Source organism: Panthera pardus, unplaced genomic scaffold (genome assembly GCF_024362965.1).
Source record: "Panthera pardus isolate Hobbes unplaced genomic scaffold, ASM2436296v1 HiC_scaffold_16, whole genome shotgun sequence".
NCBI lineage: Eukaryota > Metazoa > Chordata > Mammalia > Carnivora > Felidae > Panthera > Panthera pardus.
In genome coordinates, this window is record NW_026526721.1 from 27,457,342 (window position 1) to 27,483,301 (window position 25,960).

Genomic DNA, 25,960 nt, shown 5'->3' on the forward strand with positions numbered 1-25,960 from the left:
CCTGAGAGATTTAAATACAGGTTCTCTTTGATATGCTGAAAATATACCAAATTGAGCAATTACTTTGGAAACTGTGAAAAGAAATAAGATGACATGGGCATTAAAGTAAAATTTCTCTACTAATGATAGGAGAGATAAGTGGTTCTAATAAACATGAATGAGCCCCCTTATTCAATTGTGATATGTTAAATTACCCTGCAAAAGAGGATGGACTTCTTAATAGGATATGTAAAATAATAGTAATAGAAACCAATAGAAACAATAATAGAAACAATAATCTCACTCCCCAAATTTACAGACTTAGCACATTCTATTCCTAACTCAAACTGTGTATTTCCAGCAATTCTCTATAGAGAACTCAATGTTTCCAATTGAAGCAGTACTGCCACAGCTTTCTAAAAACCCAATCCGGAAGATAATTACCATAATAGTTATATGTAAACTGACCATTTGTGTCTCTTTATATTTTAGTTATTCTTATCCCTCTCAGAAATACATCTGCATTCTCATATTTTTTTTAATACTAAAAAGAGAGACAGGAAAATATATGCCCAATACCTACTAGTATTTTTTGAAATTATTAAACAGCATTTAAAGTATATGGTAGGGGATATTCGCCAGGATAAAGGGTATGGGGCATGTAAATGTGGCCTTTTATACAGAGAGAATGTAAATGGTAGAGCAAAGTCAGACAGGAATATTAATGGAGAAAATGTATTAGTTTAAACAGAAATAAAATGTATTAAGTCTGTAAATTTAGTCTTGTGAGAGACAAGACAAAGAGGAGACTGTATAGCATTTAATATTTTGGTGCCACAAAATACAGGTGAGCCAAGAACAGAGTTAGAGCTTAACCAATGAATGTATTCACCTTAACATCTGAGTACTTAGGTACCACCATCACTTATGCCAATTAGGCAGCCACATTCTCCCACTAATAACAGCCACGTGGAAAAGGTGTGCAGAAAAGCTAATGGAGGTATAACAAAGTAGCTCCACTGGAGTCAGTTCCAGGGAGAAGTTTGGGAAGGATATGTATAGAAGACAAGGGGTGGTAAGGGATGAAATCACAAGGGGATGGAATTGGTTCTAAAATGAAAGGAACTATAATGTATACACTATGATTTGAGCACAGAAACCTCTTGATATCTACTGATTTCATTTCCTACTGAAGTAGACAAACTCACTAAAATGAAATGGATTTATTGTGAAACCACAGACCTTCATGTGGCCTACACGGTGGCTCTTACAGTATGAAAAGAAATATAGTCCTGCGTCATGGTAGAGCTTACCACATTGCAAAGTGGTATTGGTATAATACCATTATCTTGGTTTTTTAAAACTTCTGAATCAATGCCTATTAACGTCAAGATCAAGGACTCAACTATTCAATTTATATGAAAACAAGTTAACAAGTCCGGACAGATCTATATCTGCCTACATAATTCATAATATTATATTGTGGTACTGTACATCTTCCATTAAGAGAGTAATTTCTTCTAAAGTTCAAATGATAATGCTGAAATTCAGTTAAGTAATCTGTATGGAAATCTATCTGTAAAAGATGAAATTAAACACTTAAAATGCGTTCTTAAAAACTAAACACAAAACATGTACATGTTGCATAAAAAGGTCATTTGAAAAGATCCACTGAGAATTACAAAAAATGAGACAAATGAGTTTGACAAAAATATCTGCATTTATCTCTTCTGATTTCTCCAACTACTACGGAGAAATAGCACATTTTCACAGTAGAAAATATGTTGCCTTAAAATATATTAACTCTGTGATGATGAAAGTAATCTTTAAAAAAAAATCAGAAGACATTTTATTTTCAACTTTGCTAGAATCATGTTTACTTTTTTACTGTGTTTACTCTGAATATTTTATTAATTTCTTCAACTAATAACTTTAGAATATTTTTAAATATTTATATTTTTATACATTGACCTCTATTTTATGGGTCTATACACATTTTAATTTAAAATAATTAGATACTCAGTTTCAGCTAATTTTTTGTTTGTAATTTTAAAAATTCTGAAAAAGGGGTGCCTGAGTGGCTCAGTCAAACATCTGACTCTTGGTATTGGCTGGCTCGGGTCATGATTTCACAGTTCGTGGGTTCGAGTCCCATGTCAGGTTCTACACTGACAGTGTGGAACCTTCTTGGGGTTCTCTCTTATCCCTCTCTCTCTGTGTCCCCCACCACTCTCTCTCTCTCAAAGTAAATAAATAAACTTTAAAAATAAATAAAATAAAAATAAAAATTCTGAAAAAACTTGATTGCTCTATAATAAGAGTGTAATTACACAAAATATTACCTAAAGTACTACACAAAATATATATGGATATACCAATAGTGTTATTTTGTCCAAATGGGAAATTACTAGAGTTCATGCTCCTGATAGCTGTAGTGAAAAGGTATGGATTACTTGTCTGTTTCATGGCTTTTCTATGCTTCTGGCCAAAGGTCAAGCCCAATCTAAGTAGGTGGTTGTAGGTAAAGAAAGGGCTAGCAGCATCATCTCATATATGATGTGTGTGTATATATGTGTATACAGTGCTGCCTGGCAAAGGGGTTTAGCTAAACTGTTACCTGTGGTTATCTCTGAGTAATGGAATTTCAGTTGATTTTTACTGGCTTCTTTCTTCATACTTTAAGATAATTAGAGTTTTCTTTTTAAAAGAACGTATCTTATTATTATAATAAAATATCAGTAATAAATATATTGATAATAAAATACATTTCAGTAAAACTATACTAACCTGTTGTTACAGAAGACTCTGACTCCCTCAACTTCTGAGATGCTAGAAGTTTTTCCTGCAAAGCTTTCTGGGCAAGTTGTGCATCCCATTCTTCTAGTTCTTTTTCAAATCGCTGGTTGTCTTCCTCAACAAAATCTCTTAAATCCGGTGGTAATGTTTCAATTCCAACAAGAGCCTGCCCAGTTTCTTTATTTAACTCCTCTGAAAATCATATTTCAAAAACTAATATAAAATTAAGAATTAAAGGAAGTGCAAAGCTCAAAATAGGATGCATTTCAAATGGGATTTAAAGTATGAATTATTACCATTTAGGAAATCAATATTAAAAATTAAAAGAAAACTCAAACAAATGCTTGGAAAAACAATGATGCAAACATCTGATAATCCATTATGGAAATATTTTCAGCTTTTTCTTCTTAACTTAAAGAGTAAAAAAATGGAACAAGACATAAAGTCAAAATCATCTACTACTCAAACATTGACATAGTACTACTTTTTCTGTTGTAAGAAAATACTAGATGTTTGACTATTTATGAAATCAAAATTATCACAAAATGAGAATAACTCATAACCTTATTAAGCTCAAAATAGAACTAAAATTCTTTTTCACCTAAAGCAGTTAAGTACAGCAATATACTTACATGCAATTTGAAAACTAATCAATATAGCAAGATATTTAAAAACCACTATGTAAGTCGTATTTAAAAGTTATTGAACCACAAAATATATTTCAGCTTTCAGTTGTAAGTAGACTGCCTAGCTAGTATTGGAAAGTTGACTATATTGGTTTCAACAAACCTTTTAAGTTTCTCCTATACGCAAAGCCTATGTTAGAATATAAGAAATAAAACTATTAAAACATTGTATGACATGGCCCTGATTCTGAGCAGATCAGAGTGAAGTGGAAAAGGCATGTCAACATACAATTCCAAAACATGTAAAAGTACCTGACCGAGGTATGCTATGAAAGCACAAGGAGAGATATTTTTTGGTAGAGGTCAAAAAAAAAAAACTTGGCAGAGCAAGTGACACTTGAATTGAATCTTGACAGATGAGCAGAAATTAGACAAAGAATAAAAAAATAAGAACATTACTGCCAAAAAATAAAAATAAAAATAAATAGTGATATAAATGTGTGAAATCATTTGGTGTAAAGACAATACAACAAGCAGTTCGACAAGCAGTCCTAACATATTAGGTTAAGGAGCTTAAATATGAGTCAATATATGATGTGATCCTTAAAGGGATGTTAGCAAGGAGAAACAGGTCAGATTTACATTTTATAGTAGTTACTAAATAGTTAACTGTGAATACAAAATATATTCCAATTGTCAGGCTTGATCACATTACTTTTCAATTCCAGTTTCTCATTTACAACAGGCCAACTGCATTTGCTAATGATATCCAATCACCCTCTGAGTCAATTACTTAACTGATCATACTAGAGACTGGAGTCACATAAAAGGGCTACTTATTTAAAAATATAGACCACCCTAGGGGCGCCTGTGTGGCTCAGTCAGTTGAGCGGCCAACTTCGGCTCAGGTCATGATCTCGCGGTTTGTGAGTTCGAGCCCCGTGTTGGGCTCTGTGCTGACAGCTTGGAGCTTGGAGCCTGCTTCGGATTCTGTGTCTCCTCCTCTCTGCCCCTCCCCTGCTCATGCTCTGTCTCTCTGTCTCTCAATAATAAATAAACGTTAAAAAAAAATGAAAAAACATATAGACCACCTTATATATTTCATGTTCTTACCTTTTATTAAGAATTGTGCCTTATCATTTATGTACATTAAACAGTATGCACTGGCATTTCTATAACCACCAAAAGAGTCCCTCACTAGCTCTTCCCATGATGATTTTGTCACAGCAATATCATTGTACTTCATCCACCTATTTTCACGATGATCAAAAATGTATGCCCAGTAGTGCCCGGCATTAGCTTGACCTTCATGAACTAAAACAGCATGTAAGCGATAAGGAACCTAAATGTGAAAATAGAAGAGTTTAATCACAATTAAGTACGCTATTAACACAACATTCCATGAAACCCATAAACTATCTGAATGGAGAATACCACAGAAGAATATGTTTTTAACAAAACTGTGATTAAAATTTTGAAAAAATTAAACTATGAAAGAAAAAAGGGGAAAATAAGTAAGCTAAAGACATGTAAAGCATGTGTATAAATAGGATTTTCAAAACTTTGAAATGTATTTCCTTCAGATAAAGAACTTATGATGAATATTTTTTATATAATATAGTGTGATCTGGCTAAATCTTCACAATTATAAATTGATGACTGAATTAACAACATGGCCTACGTAATGTATACCAAAAGTTAAAATGTAACTGAGCCCTATATTCTTCCCCCACAATCTGAACATCCTTAACAATCATATAATTTCTCCTTTCTACTTTTTTTAAATACTAAGACCTTCCAAAAAATTTTGCTAGGTTTTATTGTAAAATAATCAAGAGAATAAACAACAAATATAGTATGAGAATACAACTCAATATGGGAAATATTAATATGGAATCTTTAAGATCAGCAATTTTATAACAAAATATATAAGGAGAAGTAGGTTAAGAATTAGGTTAATAATATAAATAAAAATATGTAAATAATTGATAGCATTTACCAACTCAAAATTTAACTTACTTGGATCATAGATTTGTCAGAGTACATTAGTTCAATTGTTCGATGGATTCTTGATATGCTTTCCTGCAAATCTAAGGATAGAAGATGTGATTTAATGATTAAATCAAGTACGTCTCTACCAGACATGAGATAGGGACTAATGGTTTTCCTCCCAATATGTTAGAGAAATAAAGAAAAATTCTTAAAACTATTCTTAAGACCATCACTATTTGGAGTCTGTATAAGATGAAATACAGCTCTCGTTACTAAAAGATATAGCATGAATGTAGAATTAAAAACCAAACAAGTATGGTTCACTTGCAAAATGTGCCAAGACTATAAAAGTAAACTTGTTCAAATATATCAAGGTAAGTTCCAATAAAAATTGAATCTAGGGGTGCCTGGATGGCTCAAGTTGGTTAAACGCCTGACTCACTTTCAGCTCAGGTCATGATCCCCCAGTCGTGAGATTGAGCCCTGAGTCGGGCTCCACACTGAGCGTGCAGCCTGTTTAATATTCTCTCTCTCTCTCCCTTTGCCTTCTCCCTCTGTGCGTGTGCTCTCCCTCTCTCTCTCTCTCTCTCTCTCTCTCTCTAATAAATTAAAAAAAAAAAAATTGAATCTAAAGTCCCTTACATATTTATAGAAAATAGGAAAACTTTGGATTGAAATAAAATAACATTACCACATACCTTCTATACACATATATGTATTAACTGAATACAAATTTATGATCACTAATGGAAATAGTGTTGAGCCTCCCAATAACTTACTACCTCTACTTCCAGGAGAAATCCATTCTACAAAATTATTCACAGCTGTATTGCCCATAACAATTAAAAACTAGAGACAACCTAAATATCTGTTAATGAGGAAATGATAAAATTACAGTATACTCTATACTATGAAGCTGTTGCAAAGAATCAGGAAGAAACCATGAAAGACTACCAAAAAAATAATAACTTCAGAGTGGGGTAAGAGCTTTTTCTAAGATTGACAGAAAATCTAGTAACCATAAAGGAAAAGATAAGACTCTCTCCACAAACTTAAAAAAATCTACATTATAGGGTTGCCTGCGTAGCTCAGTCAGTTGAACAATCAACTCTTGATTTCAGCGCAGGTCATGATTTCATGGTTCACAGGATCAAGCCCTACATCGGGCTCTGCACTAACAGCACTGAGCCTAATTAGGATTCTTTCTCTCCCTCTCCCTCTGCCCCTCCCAACCCCACTGCTCACGCATGCACACACATGTGCTCTCTCTCTCTCAAAATAAACTTGAAAATGTTTAAAAAAAACTACTTTATAAAAATAAAACAAAATCAACATAAAAAAGGTCAAATGACAAAGACAAACTGAGAAAATAATACCCACAGCATACACTACAGGCAATAAGTTAATACCCATACCATTAAAGTTTCTATTAAGCAGTAAGAGAAAGATAAATGGTCCAATATAAAAAATGGGTATATGTCATAAGTGAGAAATTTATAGAAAAATAGGATTTTACTCAAAATTAAGGAAATGCAAATTAAGACACTAAAATACCATTCTTTCAACTTTCAGGCTACCACAATTTAAAAAGTTAGAAGAATGTAAGGAGGATGTTAGGCAACAGGCTCTTTCATAAGTTAGTGGGAATAAAAACTGTTTCAATGTTTTGGAGGGAAATTTTTTAAACAGTTAAAATTTAAAATTTGAAATATACACACTTTGGACCAAAATAACATTTAAAAAAATTTTATTTTCATGTTTATTTATTTTTGAGAGAAAGAGAGAGAGAGTGTGAGCAGGGGAAGGGGCAGAAAGAGAGGGAGACAAAGAATCTAAAGCAGGCTGCAAGCTCTGAGCTATCAGTACAGAGCCTGACACGGGGCTCAAACCCACTACCTGTAAGATCATAACCTGAGCCAAAGTTGGAGGGTTAACCACTGAGCCACCCAGGTGCCCCTGGAAATGACACTTTTAAGAATATATCCTGCTCATGAAAGTGTGTTAATATGTATGTAGAGGGCCAGCACTATTTGCAATGAGTATCCATATAGAAATTAAATAAATTATAGCCTACTCAGATGTTGGAATATTACACAAAGTTTAAAAAATAATGCTAAAGCTAATAACAGGGATAAAAGTAAATAAATATTCCAAGGAAAATCTTACCCGATCCACAGTATTATTAAGGTCCAAAGTATTAAGTATTAGAGTCCAAAACCTCATCGTATGAATGTCTCCCAAGTTCCTCAAACTTAAAATGGCCAAAAGTGGACTCATCATATTCCTATCTCCCCCTCCAAAGTAGGGACCTGCTCTCCCACCAGTTTGCTCTTTTCAAAAGTACATTCCATCTATCTATTCATACCAGTTTTAGAAACTAAGAGAATCATCCCTAATTCCTCCCTCCCTCTCACCTCGTCAATGACCCACCTGTGTCAGTTTCTCCAAAAAGTAGGTTCTATCTGTTCATTTCTTTCCTTCCTCAATGACTACCTTGATGTCAAAGCGTCCTAGCTTCCACCCCTTTGAAAGGAATCTTATAAAAACAAACACAATCTGCCAAGTCCAGCAGAAATTATCCAATTCCTAGTATAGTGCTCAATAAATGTTTACTAATGAAATGAAGTGTAAAAAATTCCTTATATATGGCAAATACGAAGAGAAATGTTTACAGCCACTAACGCTAATTGCCAGTCAACAATCATATCCTACTTATTGTTATGTTATATTACATTAGGACTGCTCTTTACATATTGTCTATAAAGAGGCAAGTTGGGCATCTACAATCCAACAATCCAGATTGTTTAACATAATTCCAATCTTTTGGTATAAAACAGTAGCTCTTCAATTTTTCTTTTTTCATAGAAAAACAAAATTAGGATAATATTGGGTAACGGTAATGGCATATATTTTCACATGTAAGAAAAAAGTATAATAAAATCTATCATAAAATATTAACAAGACTTCATTAAAATAAAAGAAAAAGGATATTGTAACAATAGTAAAGTAGCAAAGACATAATTTCAGAATAAAGGAGAGTTCCTACCAAGAAAGGCCAGATGGCAACTTAACACCAACACATACCCACAAGCACGCGTGCACACTCCTACTCCCAACAGAGCATTGTCCTTCTTTCTAAATTTGTTACATGCCAGTTAAAACACATAACAGACAGGCACTGAGCTATTAGATCATATCTGGAAATCTGTTAGAGCATACTGAAAATTAAAATTCACACTTCTAATTCTTAAACCTAAAAAAAACTTTTTTTTTTTTTTTTTTTTTTTTTTTTACCAATTTAACTCATTACACAAACTTTAGGGGAAGGACCTAACTGACAAATACAAAATCCAATGCTGTATGATGTTTCACCAGTGGAATTGCTGTGAATACCAGTTTGATATAAATTTAGAGCCCTAAACTAGAAAATCAGACCATCTGCTATGTCATTAATCAACTAAGTAGCCCAGGGAAAATCTTTTGGTCTCTCTGAACCTGATATTAAGATCAGAAAAACAGGTAGACAGACTAGTTTATCTTATAGAAAAAAACTTCCTAAACAAACAAAAAAAAAACAACAAAAACTTTATAATATTTACATATGAAATCCAGAAGTGATTTCCCTTCTCAATTTTAACATTATACATATCCAACTGAAGTGACAGTAACCATGCCCTGAGAAGCTTCTTACCTCTGGTGTCATTTTCTATTTCCGTCCTCCAGCGATGTAAACAGCTTTCTAGCACAGAAAGTTCTTCCTCTGTGATGTGCCTTGGTGCTGGATGCATGGGCAGATCTGGAGGTATCCGAGACTGAGTGAACGGTTTATGTATGACTGATCTCGACGAAACGGCAGCTAGTGGTGCAGGTGACGTGCTTGGCAGTTCCGCAGAAGGGGCTCCCTGTTGTTCTGTTGTGCTGTATCATTAAAGCATGAAATATTTATTATTAAACTTCCTAAATGAAGCTCTGGACAAAAGTTCCGCCAAACACGCATTAAATTGGCTTATATTTTCAAACAGAAAACTCCTTTAAAAAAGAGAAATATGTGGATTAATTTAATATCCAATGAGATCTCAATATATGAAGAATACATTATTATAATGATGAAATTGTGGCTTTATAGAAGAAATGGTTTAATCATGTCAATAAATCTTATGTATACTGGAATTAGATAATATTTATCTGCTTACATTACAGAAAAAACTAACTTAACGGTATTTTCATGGATAAAAGGTGGAAATATATACCAAAACAACCTAAAGTACAATTCCAAACAGAAACAGATAAGATAAAAATTTCAATTCACATCCATAGAATCTACTGAAACAGTAAAATAACAAAGCACCCAGAAAATATGCAATCTTCTAAGTGACTCTAATATTTTTACAGTCTACTAAAACAAATCACAATGTGCAGTTCATAAAACCTTTTTAAAGGCATCAATTATTACTATGTAATATAGGTGAAAGAGCTGGCCCTTGTATAAAGAAAACTTTTTACCTTGGTAATGTCTGTGGTACGGAACCACTAGGTGGGGAACTAGCATCAATATCATCAACAGGAGATGTACAAACAGGTTTGCTTGAAGCAAATTCCAACGCATACTGTAGAACATCTACCAAGGGGAATCGTTTGGGACCCGAACCATAGCTTAAATATCTGTTAACCATAAAGTGTACAAATGCTTTTAGCTGTATATACAGCACATTTGGTTGTTTCAATAATTGTTATAAAACATGATAAAAAACACTTCAGTAAATCTTTTTCAACAATGAAATTAATTCTGCTTTCAAATGAAGATGTAAAAACTAAAGATACATTTAAGAAATAACTTAAACGTTCTCTAAATTAAGGAAAACAAAGCTGATTACAACTGAATGTGTCCGTATACTGTTATAAATTTTAAACGCTGCTCTAAGTTGTAACCCAATAGGAAAATGAAAACAGTTTCATATCCTGAGACTGTTTTTATTTTTAGATCTGTCATCTGGTCTCATGACTAAGATTGTGACTAATATTATCATCCTACCTTTTACCTCTGATTGTTTTTTAATATGATTACTGATACATTTAAAAAATAAAAATTATTGAAATATGATATATTATTTTTGTTTAAAAAGTTTTGGGCTATTAATTTGAAAATTAACACTAAAACAAGAGATACAGATTAATCTGATGTTGCAAACTGGGACGTCTCAGGCCACATTTCAGTCTGTAGACTTTGTCTGAATTACAGAACATTTCTGACTATCCAGATTCTGGCATCTTTTGGGAAGCTCTCAAATATTCACACGTGGTATCACATGTGACACCGCCCACTGGTGCAGACAGTAGACACTCCCTCTCCACAGAGATATGACCTCTAGGCTCCTCTTGCCAACCAGCATACACATACTTGCTTCCCTTCTTTATAAAGCCTCCATGAGGCCCTAGTAGGCATCTGAGTTTGTATCTCCTATACTAAGGAGAAAAACAGTCACCATTCATTTTAATTGAAATCTCAACAGTGATATTTAGTCTCCTACAAGCAGAAAATTTTAGATTAGTTTAACTTTGTTCTTTTGTTTGTTTGTTTTTTTAAGTAATTTCTTCATCCAATGTAGGGCTCAAACTCACGATACAGAGTTCAAGAGTCACATGCTCTACTGACTGAGCCAGCCAGGTGTCCCTTTTTTTTTTTTTTTTTTTGGATCTTTTTAAAGATTAGTTTAACTTTGCATCTATTTTTCAGTACCATGAGCATTACTACTTGACAGTAAAAATACTTAATTTTAAACACTAAAATAATCTTTAATATCAACTATAAATTAGTTTCTAACAAAATTCAAAACTAAACTACTCAAGCAAAATATTAGTCCAGAATGATTACTACTAGAATTATAAGTCACCCAAAGCAAATTTAAAATGAAAGATTTCAGAGAGTCACTAAAAATATGACTTCCTATAGTTAGCTCATAACTTCTTAAAGCTGTAATACCTTTCTAGTCTTTGTTGTAATACTGTGAGGTAATCTTTTAGTCTCTTGATTTCTTCCCTCTTAATTCTTGTTATTTCTCTGTTTCTGTGCATATATCTATCGGAAAAAGAAAAATTAACAACATTACCATTTCTAAATATCATGGAAATAGACACAATATTAAGTCTAGCCAACACCACAGAAGATCCATTCATTTAAAATTTTACAATCAAGGGGTGCCTGGGTGGCTCAGTCGGTTAAGCGTCCGACTTCAGCTCAGGTCACGATCTCACGTTCCGTGAGTTCGAGCCCCGCGTCGGGCTCTGGGCTGATGGCTCAGAGCCTGGAGCCTGCTTCTGATTCTGTCTCCCTCTCTCTCTGCCCCTCCCCTGTTCATGCTCTGTCTCTCTCTGTCTCAAAAATAAATAAACGTTAAGAATAAAATTTTATAATCAAGTATTATACAATACAAAATAGTATTTTTTAAAATTCTGACAACTGTAATACAAATATAAATTTTTTAACTTCCTTATAACATTATTCCCAGTAACTATACTTTTCTAACTAGAAAGAGAACTCCACGTTCCTTGACAAACAGTATTCAACATATTATGCAAAAAAGTAATGATTAATTCTAAAGAAATTAAGCAAAAATTTTCTCTAAACACAATAATAATTCTTTACTTGGTTACTAAACAGTTGTAAAATTAAGTCATGCTGTATAACAAACGATACCTGTCCAGATATAAAACTTGAGGAAATTCTAATTTGTTGTGAATTTTTTCTGGTCTTCCCAATGCCTGATTAAATTCAAATCTTGATAATTCAAATGTTAACACAGGTGGTAATTTGGTAAACCAATGCTGAAAGAAAATAACAAAAAACCTTATTATAACCTTTTTGTTCTCTCCATTACAATGTTAGGCACAGAGTGTTATCACTGGCATTTTTATATGTATCATCACAATGCTGACATCACAAATACTTGACTAGATATGCATATTAGTTAAAATTCAACTTCTTCCCAAAAGTTTTCCATACCCCTTGAAAATTCTAAGGATGGGAATAATACTCAACCAGGAAAGAAAAAAAAAATCTTCTAACAACTCTCCTTCTTCCATGATAATTTTTTACATTAAAATTCCTAACAAAGGGCTGCCTGGGTGACTCAATAGATTAAGTGTCCAACTCTTGATTTCAGCTCAGGTCACAATCTCGCAGTTTGTGAGACTGAGCCCCAAGTCGGGCTCTGCGCTGACAGCACAGAGCATGCTTAGGATTCTCTCTCTCCCTCTCTCTCTTTCTCTCAAAATAAATAAATACCTTAAAAACTTTTCTAACCTAAAAAAGATAGACATTGGTTAAAATTATGGTTTAATAGCTCAACTATCTGGCTTCTTCAATATTATCTCACTATTACTACCAGAAATGGTCATACACTTACTACAATTGACCACCATTCAAAACCTTTGACAAAGCAACTTGTAGGATGTAACACACACACACACACACACACACAAATATATTCTTAGAGCATAAATGATCACAGTTCTCACACTAAAAACTAGAGACTGGTATTTCCCTGTTTTAAATTTAATTTTCCTACTGGAATTCTAATTTAAGAAAAAGATTACTAACAAATATGAAATTTATACTAACGGTAACTATATTTAAAATCTTTTTAAATGACTAGTGTTTAAAAAATTAAATGTCTCATTATGATGAGCCAGCCAATTCATCCACAAACTTCGGCAACTGTTTAGTTAAGCATGAAATGTAACAAAACCTCAAAAGAAAATTATTTTCATAAAAAAAGATTCAAGTTTTACACAAAGATATTTTTTTAATATTTATTTATTTATTTTGAGAGAGAGAGAGAGAGAGAGACAGAGAGAACATGCACACGAGTGGGACAGAGGCAGGGAAAGAGAGGGAGAATCTGAAGTAGGCTCTGTTCTGTCAGCACAGAGCTTGACATGGGACTGATCCCATACCATGAGATCATGACCTGAGCCAAAAATCAAGAGTCAGCCACTGAGTTAACTGACTGAGCCACTCACTCAGGCACTCCTACATAAACATAATTTTTTTATTAAGTTTATTTATTTGAGAGAGAGGGAGAGGGAGCAAGAACCAAGCATGGAGGGACACAGAGAGGGAGAGAGAGAGAATCCCAAGCAAGCTCTGCACTGTCAGCACAGAGCCCAACTCGGGGCTCAATCTCACAAACTGTGAGATCATGACTTGAGCTGAAACCAGGGTTGGTCACTTAACCAAGGGAACCACCCAGGTGCCCTAACTACATAAACATATTTTTAAAGAATGAATAAAAATTCATGAATCACCAAATAAAATATAAAATAACGTAACAATTATTTTTAAATACTTATTATAAAGTGTACAATGTACTACTATAAAAAGTAATTGCTACACATGGTGGTATTTTCAAGTGCCACAAAGTGCCACCATGCATGTCAATAGGCTAAGAGTACACTAATTTAAATTCAAACATCCCAAAAAGCAGGAACAATGCACATTTGGCAAACTGAATTTGACTAAGATCTTAAAAGTTGCTACTTTTCTCTAAATAAAGCTAATAAATGTAAATGGTTACTCAAAACTATTTCTCCCTCCCCAAACGCTAATTACGATTACATGAATTGCAATTTCCTGAGTTAGATTCGGTTTCTATTTAACCAAAAGCTGAAGTTGAAGAAATGTATTTTATATGGCTATTAAAACTGAAGTTGACTGGAAAGTTACAAAAGAGCTAACACCAGAAGCAACTCTTAAGTTTTAAAATCTCTTGAGCAAAGTCTGCTTATTTATTTGTTCTCACATGGCACTGGCAAAAATTTTAGTTAATTCTAATGCAAAACTAAAGTTAGTATTTAAATTAAATCATAGTACATATATATCATAAAGAAAACTTTTGATGCCTTAGGATAATATTCTCTACTCCAATTTATGATACTAAAGTAAGTAAGTAGGTTTCAAGAACTATTACTTTCATATTTTATTGCAGTATTTTAAATGTCAACCATTAAAATTAAATAGTTACATACTTTAACTCATGGAAACCTACCATGGCCAATAGAAATAAAATCACCCAAATTGGGCATATGCTTCTCTGTAGACCATGAAAAGTCCAGGAAATAACTTCCATACCTTAAGAAAGAATGTTTATAATAGTTATGTAATATGTCTCCGTTGTGACTGTTTTTACTCTAACAACAGTGACAGTTTTTTTCATATTACAAGAGTGGAAGGATTTCACTTTCTTATTCTTTTTTTTTTTTTTTTAAACATTTATTTATTATTGAGAGACAGACACAGAGTGTGAGCAGGGGAGGGGTAGAGAGAGGGGGAGACACAGAATTTGAAGTAGGCTCCGGGCTCTGAGCTGTCAGCACAGAGCCGGATTCAGGGCTCGAACTCACAAACTGAGATCATTATCTGAGCTAAAGTTGGTCGCCTAACCAACTGAGCCACCCAGGCGCCCCAATTCACTTTCTTATTCTAAAGCTGATGGGACAAGAAGAGACAGCCAGACATTCCCTTAATTCATCTTAGAAAATATTACGGGTTTGTCTAGCCTAAGTATAGCAGTAGAGAACTAGAATTTTACATATACAACAATCAGATGTTTTTCTTTCAGAATATTATTTTTGTATTCAATAAAAAACTGTATTTACTTCTCTAATTGGCATGCCATGCTTGTGAGACACGAGTCATTAAAGGTAAAAATAAGGCTTTATTCTTTTCTGTAAACACATTTATTATTTATTATATTATATTGTATAACAACCCTACAGAAGTAACAGATTAGGGCAGTGAATAAAAAAAATACATAATCAACATGGGCAACAAAAATGCTCCTGAACTTATTATGACTATAACAAATATTTTCTAGAGAGAATGTAATAATTTTTATGAGTTCTAATAGCTGATTTTTCTATTAACATGTTTTAAATACCTTGCTTTTGTGATTTTACATGAACACAGGGAGCAGCAGACAGAAAAAGCAGACATACCGTTTCAGATTCCAGACAAAACCAGGATATAAATTAAGCATGAAAAGCAAAAACTTCCTATTCCAACTCAAAAATTAGTTTTAGTCATTTAATCAGCTTCACACATTTGCCCTTTCACTTTCTTTTTAAGTTTATTTATTTATTTTTAATTTACATCCAAGTTAGTTAGCATATAGTGCAATAATGACTTCAGGAGTAGATTCCAGTGATTCATCCCCCATGTAAAACAACCGGCGCTCATCCCAACAAGTGCCCTCTTTAATGCTCCTTCCCCATTTAGCCCATCCCCCACCCACAGCCCATCTAGTACCCTCAGTTTGTTTTCTGTATTTAAGTCTCTTATGTTTTGCTTCCTCCCTGCTTTTATATTATTTTTGCTTCCCTTCCCTTATGTTCATCTGTTTCATATCTTACATTTCATATATGAGTGAAGTCCTATGATGTCTGTCTTTCTCTGACTTATTTCACTTAGCATAATACCCTGTAGTTCCACCCACGTTGTTGCAATTGAAAACGGACTACAAAGTGCCTTTTCACTTTTAAAGATAAATTTCCCATACAACATTTACCTATGTCTAATATGGTACATGTAGGTGCTGTTTCCCTAATTTAGTTTCAAAGCTCCATAAAATTTCTCTTAGTACTCTGACTATAACTTAGTACAGCTTTGTGAAGGGAAATTTGGCAGTATTTACATTTTCACATGAGTACGCCTGGTGACCCAAAGATCCCACTTCTGACTATCCTTCATTCCTAAATTCTCAAGGGTATTTATACATAAGCATTCTTTAAAATTATTCTTTGTCCAACTACTGTCTTACAGAAGAATTAAATCTGTTTAATTTTAGAAATACAGGCTATTTGATACTATGCCGGTTTTAAAAAGACTGGTGTAAAGCCATACACATTCACATGGAATGATGTTCATGATACACTAGTGAGTGAAAAATGCAAGTCATAGGATAGTACAAATACTTATATGTGAATAGCAGTAATCAAAAGAAAATGTACAACACACTATTTATAGAAGTGAGGTATTTACTATCTGAAATTTTTTTGCTCCAACAGGCAATCAAAAAAATCTCCGGCTTTCCAAGATAGTTTGATTCATCCATAAATTGCATACAATTTCATTAAAATTTAAAATTTATGATTTATAAAAGTATTTGTACAGTTATCTTACATATAATCATTTTTAATTTATTCAGTTGTCTCTTGATATGTCATTCCAGAAATTTAAACTCTCATAGGCCACACTGGATATTTTAACACGAGTGATTCATGAGACTAGAGGTCTTCTCTATTACAAGACTACAGCTATTTCAGCAAAGCAGATGTTTTCTGTATCAAAGTAAAATCAATAATTTTTACTAAATAATAGTGTAGGAGATAAAAGGTTTTATCACCACGGACTATGCGAATTTAGAAACAAACCTAAAATGTTATTCATTGGTCTTTATAGATACTTAGGAAACGAAAGAGTTATTCTGAAAGACATAATGAAATAAGGCTATAATTTAAGCACACTATTAAAAACTTTTAAGACAGTCTACTTTAGTCAGTGATAGTCTCTTAAATCAGGCTAAATTATTATTGAAACTAATGTGTCCTGCAAATCTAGGCAACTGGTAATAGGAATCACAGGTAATTGAATTTGCTATTATTAAGACTGCTTACAAACTGCTGAATTCAGAGGAAACAAATGACTGTACCCCTTAGGTTGGATGTAAAAGCCCAGGCAGAAAATACATACTACAGTATAGGGCATTCAGGGTATGAAGCCAAAGATGGAGAACAAACTAGAGCTTTTAAAATAAATGAAATTCATATTCAATGTAAGAAAAACATTTTTAAAAGCTGTGAATATGTGAGAGAGATTATTTACCAATTAATTTCTAAATTATTTACCAATAAACCAATGTCTATTTCACTTATAAGCCAGTTTGATAGAGTAAGGAGTATGCCATCCCTCCTTTCCCTGCCCCAACCCGTCATCCTTTTATTAAACAGAAAACAGATCACATTTTGGAGCAGAGTGGGGAGGGGAATCTGCTTTCTTGTTCCATTATAGGATCCTAGGAGAGTCCCAATCTTTAGAGACTAATTTAAAGCCTAATTTAAATATTCTTAGTTGGAGGTCTATATGGGAATCAGGAGCGGAGCTCTTGGGCCCAGGTACCATATCCCTACCCGAGATTCTGATGGACAGCTCTGAAGCAGGGCTTAGGCATCTGCTGAGACTCACTAAAGTAGATGATCTATGATGTAGAGAGCAAAACTATCTCAAATATTTTCTCTCTTTTACCCCCGCTCTCTCCCCACTCTTAAAAACAAAAAGCCAAAAAAAGAGTAAATGTTATTTCTTTCTTTTTTTGTTGGGTACATAAGAGAAGAGAAGGAAATGAGGATGAAGAACAAAAAAATGATTAATCATATCTTTTTCTAAACAAAAAGCACAAATTTAGATACATGCAATTTATTTTCAAAGACACAAAAACTCAGCCCCTTTTTAGATAAACACAGAGATATCATCGCTTAATATTTATTAAGCACCTCTTCAGGGATAACGACCTCAGAAACTTTTTTGGTAACATTGAGACATTTCATTCATTCAGTCATTACATAATTCTACCTGCAGTCACTGTACTATCCACTAGGGCTATGTGGAGAATAACACATATGACGCTCTCTACCCTCCGGAATGGAGCTTACAAGTAGACAACTATCAGCAACTGCTTAATGATAAGCGATTTTGCAGCACATGATCTGTCCTTTGCCTTCTATTCTAGTAACACATACGGATGAATTTATGGATGGGTGGATGGATATACAGATGGATCTAGAGACATGAATGAAAAGACAGAGATCAGTGGAAACAAACAGGTTTATATTTTTTAAGTTATATCTCTCTTGAGAAAGCCAAGTTCTTCCATCTGCTCTTCATGCAATTACACAGTAATTTTACCAAAAAGGGAATCTAGACAAATTCCAACATTGTTTGATATTAGTAACATATGTCTATATAAAATTCCACCCTCCTATCAGTGTTTTTCTTCCTCACTTCCAGGACTAACATGCCACAGTGACTGGTACCTTCCTTAAAAATTCTAAACAGACTTAACAATGTCCTAAAAGAAGGCTTTAACAGAAAATTTTAAGCTAAATTGTTTAAGTGAGAATTTAATGTAAGATTACAGACTTGTTTGTGCAGGTTTCCCAAATGTCTAAATTACCATAATTAAATCCAAACACATAATCTGAGTATTTTCTCAAGTATTAGGCAGCTATATAATTAGAGCCTTAAATTATACTTTACAGCAGTGTAAGAAAGACCTGGGGAGAAATGAAAAATGAAGATGCTAAACTCACCTCTTGGCCTGATTTGCCTGAATTCTCTGAATGTAAGGACTCAATTTCTCCTTCAATCATAGCAGCTTCTAGGCACTCATGTAGATCTTTGAATCCATTGACCTGAAGCGGGTACTGACCAAACATTTCAGTATTTTCAAATTTTTTCCCTACGGAAGAAGGGAAAGTTAATTGTTACTCAATATGGCCTTTTAGCCACTAAAAGTAAATGTGTATGAATTACCTCCTGAACCTGAAAACCATAACTCTGATTATGTTCCACAGAGTAGTCATTGTAATTTTCTTGTTGGTTTATACATGCACATATGCACATTCACATCGAACCATAGATATTAATTACACACCTGTATATATGGAAGTAATTATATGTTTGTGTGTGTAAATACATATATTCTTTCAAAAAATACTTTCTAAGGACAAGATACTGTGCTAAACACTGAGAATATGTATAGCAGTGGATGAAACAGATATATATGGTCCCTGAGCTGAGGAAACTCTCAGCCTCTTTTGGAAGAACGATATTACACATATTAATTGTACATATAATTATGAACAAAAAATTACTTATCATTATAAGTGCTATAAAAATTTGTGGTAAAACAGAGTAATGTGAGAGAGTATGAAAAGGAGAGCTAACCTAGTCATTAGCGCTGGAGGGTAAAGCAGAGAAGACTTCCATAGCAAAATGACATTTACACTGAGACTTGAATGGTGAGTAGGAGTTAGCCAGGCCAGAGTGTCAGGGTGCTGTGGAGAATTCTTGGCTAAGGGACAACACATGCAAAGACTTCAAGGATGCAAAGAACTTGGCATATCTGAAGGCTTAAGGGGAGGACATTATTCCTTAGGGGAGCAACAGGAAGATGATAATGAAGAATCAGGTAAGGAGACAAAATCTATAAAGCTTTAGAAGCCCATGTTAAGAATTTTTTTCTCCTCAATATATTTGGAGTATAACAGAAAGTCACTGAATAGTTAAATCTAGGAATAATAGGACCAGATTTTTATCTTTGAAACATCTTTATGGCTTCTGTGTTAAATAGATGGTAGACTGTTAGAAGACTTAAAGAATCCATCTAGAAATAAAGGCAGTGTGGGATAGGGTGTTAATAGTAAAAGTGCACAAAAGCAGATGAAATTTTTATACACATATTCAGGAAGGAGTATTTATGATTGACTGGTGGTTCATTGGCAGGAAAGGGGACAGAAGAGTAAGGAAGGTATCAAGAATGATACTCGGATTTCTAGCATAAGCAACTCGATTGTTTATGTTCTAAAAGGGGCTCCACTAAATAAAGAGCAGGGAATTTTTTTTTTCCTTTTGTTTTAAGGCAGTAGTGGCAATCACAGTTTTAGGCCCATGGCATTTCAAGTTGAGAAGAGAGTTGGATATGAGTCTGTAACTAAAATTAATCTTCTGGTCTGAAGCTATAAATGAGAGAATTGCTGGCTACTGACAGCGGTGGATCAAGAGAGTGAATGAGACTCTGCCGAGGGAAACCAGCAGACAGGAAAAGGCAGGGGGCCTGAGCTGAGTCCCAAGGATCGCCTACCTTTAGATAAAACAGGAGGCTATAATTACAACTTCTAAGAAGTACCCGCAGAGGTAGGGAAAAACAGCCAAGGGAATATGGTACCATAGAAGCCAGAGAAGTGTTTTTAAGGACTGAATAGTAAAAAAGAAAAGGAACAGGGGTGCCTGGGTGGCTCAATCGGTTAAGCATCTGACTTCAGCTCAGGTCGTGATCTCACGGTTCATGGGTTCAAGCCCCACGTCGGACTCTGTGCTGACAGCTCAGAGCCTGGAGCCTGCTTCAGATTCTGTGTCTCCATCTCTCTCTGCCCCTCCCCTGCTCATGCTCTATCTCTCAAAAATAAATAAATCTTTTAAAAAATTTTAAAAAAAGAAGAAAAGGGACAAAGAATAAATAGCATGAATAGTTGATAAGAGTTCAATAGGAGAACTAAGTGGAATCTGACAGCCTTGAACACATATTAGAAATTGATAACCTTAGAAAGTGCTCTTTTAGAAGAAGTCTGGGGCCAGATGCAAAAGTGGGATGGGTTGAATAAATGGGGACTTAGCAGGTAAAAACAAACTCCTCTCTCAACTGAATGAGATTAACTGGAAGACTATGTGAAGGGAGCTCTTTTTTGTTTACAATGGGAGTTACAAGACCACATCTAAATATTGATGAGGAAGACAGTGGAGGGAGAAGCTGAAAATACAGGAAAAAGGCAAGATAACAAAGAGGGCAAGGTCTGAGTGAAAGCATGAAGGGGTGAGATCCTGAGGACATATAAACAATAGCCTTTTCAAGTAAGACTGAATAATTCCTTATTATCTGGAAGGACAAATAAAAAGAATGTGGTATAGGCTGGGATGGATCCAGGTTGTGGAGGCTGAAACTCACATATTTGAGAAACTTGCTTTTAAGACCTAAGATAGAAAATTACAAACAAAATTAGATTTGGGACCTTAGGACCTCTGGTTAGATTTCTTAGCTTCAGGGTAAATCCATAAAACCTGAAGGAAGGTCTTTCTGAGTGAATGGAGAGACAGAGAGGTTAAATTGGAAACAGAAAAGGTAAGGAGTGCATTGGTATTAGTTGCTCAGTAGGTTGAGTGTCCGACTCTTGACTTTGGCTCAGGTCATAATCCCAGGGTCCTGGGATCGAGTCCCATGTTGGGCTCCATGCTGAGTGTGTGGAGCCTGCTTAAGATTCTCTCTTTCTCTCTTTCCCTCTACCTCTCCCCCTCTGCCACTGTGGGTGCACGTGCATTCTCTCTAAACTATTTTTTTAAAAAACAGAAAAGATAAAAATCGTTATTGCAGAAAATGGGATAGAAGACAGTGATTTAACAAAACAAGTAAGGATGCCAGGTAGTGTCACAGGATTGGGACCAGGGACACTTAGTATCTGCTACAAATTCATGGAACATTTCTAGTTTGCCCACTGAGTGACTTTTCCCCAGTAATACTCAGGTACTTGGTGCACACAGAGAGAAAATGAACATCCCAGTGACGGTCAGAGAACAGCCAGAGAGGTAGTGGATGGGGAATGGGGGAAAGGGAGTGTTAGAGATTTCTAAGAATGATCATAATGGGCAAAGAAGTAAGTAAAGAAAAGGGCCTAGAGGAATAAAATGAAAGGGTCAATGGACTAGATGTTCTGGAAAAGTTGAGGAACTTTTGCAATGAGGGAACTTTAGAAAGCAAATGAAAATCACCTCCAATTGAGAGCCTCTGGTCTAAAAGAAAGCATTAAGAAAATATATGTAAAAGTGATAAGAGCAAGAAACCAAATCATTTTCACTGAAGCAAATACATAGGTCGTGTGGAAATGTACTAAAATCACATTTATGTAGAATAGTTTTGAAACAACTAATACCCAGTACCAGGACTTCAATACTGATTGACAAATTAATTATTTCAATAAATCACTTTTTTTTAATGTTTATTTATTTTTGAGAGAGCGTGAGTAGGGGAAAGGCAGAGAGAGAGGGAGACAAAGAATCTGAAGCAGGCTCCAGGCTCTGAGCTGTCCGCACAGAGCCCTACACAGGGCTCAAACTCACAAACTGTGAGATCATGACCTAAGCTGAAGTCAGAGGCTTAACTGACTGAGCCACCCAGGTGCCCCAATAAATCACTTTCAAGAATCAAGGTAACAGAAGTAGAAAGGGTATAAATAGTACACAGTCAACCTGATTAGAGCCACCCTACTGCTTCAAATACAGTGTTCTACTTCAAGTAAAAATCAGTAGGACAGTATGGACAATCCAAACTGGAAAATATCCCACTATTTATATAATGAATATTCAGTATTTGAGGCAACAATTTTAAAAAATGTACTGACAGTGTAACCTTTTAAACGCCTGACTGAATCCTGAGTTAATGTCTGCCTTTTTCTGAATCCCAAACTATAAAATTATGTTCAAATGAAACTTCATAGGAATCCATTACTTAAGACCCTGAAGGAAAACCAATTTTCCAAATTTTATACTTCAAGTGATTTGGGTTAACTTTCTAAAAGTTGATGTGCTGGGCCATTTTGAAAATTTGGAAAATGTTTCAAATGTTTCAAATTTTTTCAAAAATTCATGCTTTGGGATTAGTAATTATTAGTATTTGAAGTATATCTAATGAGTCCTTTCCCTTCCCTTGTTAGGAAAACCGAAGAGTAACTGGTTAGACCCAGATTTAAAGTAATAGGCATTTAAGGTAGATAGTGTAGTGTCACTCTTAAATGATTTTTTCAAAAGAGTACACTTCTTTCTTGAAAACGAGAACCTGAAGAATTTTATAATCACCCCAAAAATGCAATACCCTGATTATGCTACATTGTTAAATGCAGCTTTCAACATTCATAGACTTGAAATCCTCAAAAACAGTGATCATCATAGCAAAACCAGTATTCAACTCCAATATCATTTTCAAAACCAAATGCCCCCTTAATCCCTGTACCCCCAAATTCACAGAATCACAGAAGCCTTCTCAGGGAAAGACTATTAGCATAACATTAACCCAGTATAAATTAGTATGTGATAACAGACCTTGTACCTTCCTCTTCATTCACTCAATTCTGTGTTTTCTGTGCAAGTGATTAGTAGTAACAATGCAACAGGAACCAGTAGACAGAATAAGTCAAATTAAAATTAAAAACCAGTCAACAAATAAGGAGTCACCATCAAGACAAGAGCTAATCGATAATAATATCCCTTCAAATGTAATAAATAAAAACGTGTAACCATACCTTCAAGTACTCCCACAGCAAGGAATCTCCCATAGAACAACTCTACCATGGGGTTCTTTGGCTTCTCTTCATCCCTAAAGCATGGTATAAAACATAAATGTGGTTATAATTTTTGTATCTGTATGTAACAGAGAAAACATTAAAAGAACAATATATGCCAAGTCAGTGACATTTATTTATGTGATTATCACTGCTGCTATTTACATCACCTCGGATAAGGCACTTAAACTTAGCCTTCCATTTTTTCACATGTCAACTGAGGATAATAATAGTAATTGAACTCAAAGGGCTGTTGTAGGGTTAAAATGGCACAACATTACAAGAAGACCTACCCATGGGGGAGGGGAAGGAAAAAAAAAAAAGAGGTTAGAGTGGGAGAGAGCCAAGCATAAGAGACTCTTAAAAACTGAGAACAAACTGAGGGTTGATGGGGGGTGGGAGGGAAGAGAGGGTGGGTGATGGGTATTGAGGAGGGCACCTTTTGGGATGAGCACTGGGTGTTGTATGGAATCCAATTTGACAATAAATTTCATATATTGAAAAATAAAAATAAAAAAATAAGTAAACGTTTTTTAAAAATTAAAAAAAAAAAATAAAAGTGGAGAAATCCTGAAAAAAAAAAACAAAAACAAAAACAAGAAGACCTGACATAGTCTATGCTCAAGGAGTACTGATCTTCTCCTTATCATTGTTCATTCTGATCTCATACATTTATTCTATGCAATACATGCTTATTTGGACTTGTTGGGAACAAAGAAAAGCCACCCTTAATCAGAGGCAATTTCTGTAAATTTTTAATATGTAATCTCCCAAATTTAAAATAGAACAGTACACAACATTCAAAGATAACAGCCTGTCACAATGAAGGAGCAAAACACTGGGTTTGACCCAAAGTAGCTAAGGAGCTACTCCATCCTTCATGTTGCAGCCACAGTCATTTGTGAATTTTCCAAATTATTTCTCAGATACATTGTTTTTTTCTTTTTCTTTTTCCCTTGAAGCAAATAGAAGTTGACAATTTTTTTAACCTTTTCTTTTTGTTTTATTCTCTGTGGTCTGAAAACAGTTTATCTTGGCATTACTACATAAAAGTGTGTGGTATCCACAACTGTGTATAAAATTTATCTTCATAAATTTTGTGTTTAAACCAGTAAAACTGATTTGCTAAAATAAAAAAAAAAAGGGTGGGGGATGGGTGAAGGACACTGTGTCTTTATAAATGTGCATCACCATTTACTCCTTAAAACAACTGGTGGAAAGGGCTTCACTTCATCTTCACAACAATCCTATGAGGTAGTATGGTAGTTGTCAGTACTTTTCACAAAGATTTCTGGCCTCAGCGCCTGGTGGCTCAGTCGATTGAGCTGCTGACTTCAGTTCAGGTCATGATCTCACTATTTGTGAGTTCAAGCCCCATGTCAAGCTCACTGCTGTCAGCTCAGAGCCAGCTACTGATCTTCTGTCCCCCTCTCTCTGCTCCTCCCTTGCTTGTGCGCTCTCTCTCTCTCAAAAAAAAAAAAAAAGATTTCTGACTCTCTAGTTTCAGGTACATGGTTAAGATATACTTTCCCACTCACATGTTATTTACATTAAAAAAAAATTAATGTTTATTTATTTTGAGAGAGAAAGAGAGAAGAGAGAGCACACAGAGAGAGAATCCCAAGCAGGTTCCTCACTGTCAGCTCAGAGTCCAATGGGGGCTCTCGATCTCAAGAGTTGTGAGATCACGACCTGAGCCATGAGAGTCAGATGCCTAACCAACTGAGCCACCCAGACACCCCCATTTAAAAAACTTTTAATTAAGGTAAGATACACATAACATAAAATTTACCATCTAACCATTTTTAAGTGTTTAGTCGGTAATGTTAAGTATATTCATATTGTTGTGCAACCAATCTCCAGGAGTCTTCTCATCTTGCAAAACTGAAACACAACACTCCCTGAACAACTCCACACTTTTCCCTCCCTCCCAGGCCCTGGCAACCACCATTCTTACTTTGTTCCTGAGTTTTACAACTCTTGACACGTCACATAAGTGGCATATGGTGTCTATCTTTTGTGACTGGCTTATTTCACTAAGCATCCATGTTGCAGCATGTGTCAGGATTTCCTTCTTTTTTAAGGATATTCCACTGTATGTATACCACATTTTATTTATCTATCCATTTATCTATTTATCTATTCATCATTCATCTATTATATTATCTATTCATTTGGGTAGTTTCCACCATTTGGCTATTGTGAATAATGCTGCTATGAACATGGGTGTACAATTATCTCTTTAAGACCCAGCAGTAGAATTGTTGGATCATATAATCTTTATGAGGCATAAGTGACAAAATCTAAAGCATGCAACGTGAAGATTTGATATACGTATACATTGTGAAGGTATTCCTTCCATCAAATAGTAATTCTATTTTTAATCTTTTGAGGAAGCACAATGATGT

General features: G+C 34.6%; 1 protein-coding gene across 5 annotated transcripts in view; it reads right to left on the reverse strand.

The window, feature by feature from the left end:
* Positions 1–25,960, reverse strand: part of USP25 (ubiquitin specific peptidase 25) — a 150,926-nt gene that overhangs the window by 42,431 nt on the left and 82,535 nt on the right. For all 5 annotated transcript variants that reach the window (XM_019467756.2, XM_019467757.2, XM_019467760.2 and 2 more), the window contains 9 exons: positions 23,514–23,587; positions 18,756–18,904; positions 12,088–12,215; positions 11,374–11,469; positions 9,897–10,055; positions 9,085–9,311; positions 5,421–5,491; positions 4,515–4,743; positions 2,767–2,967 (listed from right to left, as the gene is read on the reverse strand). In XM_019467756.2, the coding sequence (XP_019323301.1) occupies positions 2,767–2,967; positions 4,515–4,743; positions 5,421–5,491; positions 9,085–9,311; positions 9,897–10,055; positions 11,374–11,469; positions 12,088–12,215; positions 18,756–18,904; positions 23,514–23,587 (1,334 nt within the window). The remainder of the gene's footprint in view (positions 1–2,766; positions 2,968–4,514; positions 4,744–5,420; positions 5,492–9,084; positions 9,312–9,896; positions 10,056–11,373; positions 11,470–12,087; positions 12,216–18,755; positions 18,905–23,513; positions 23,588–25,960) is intronic.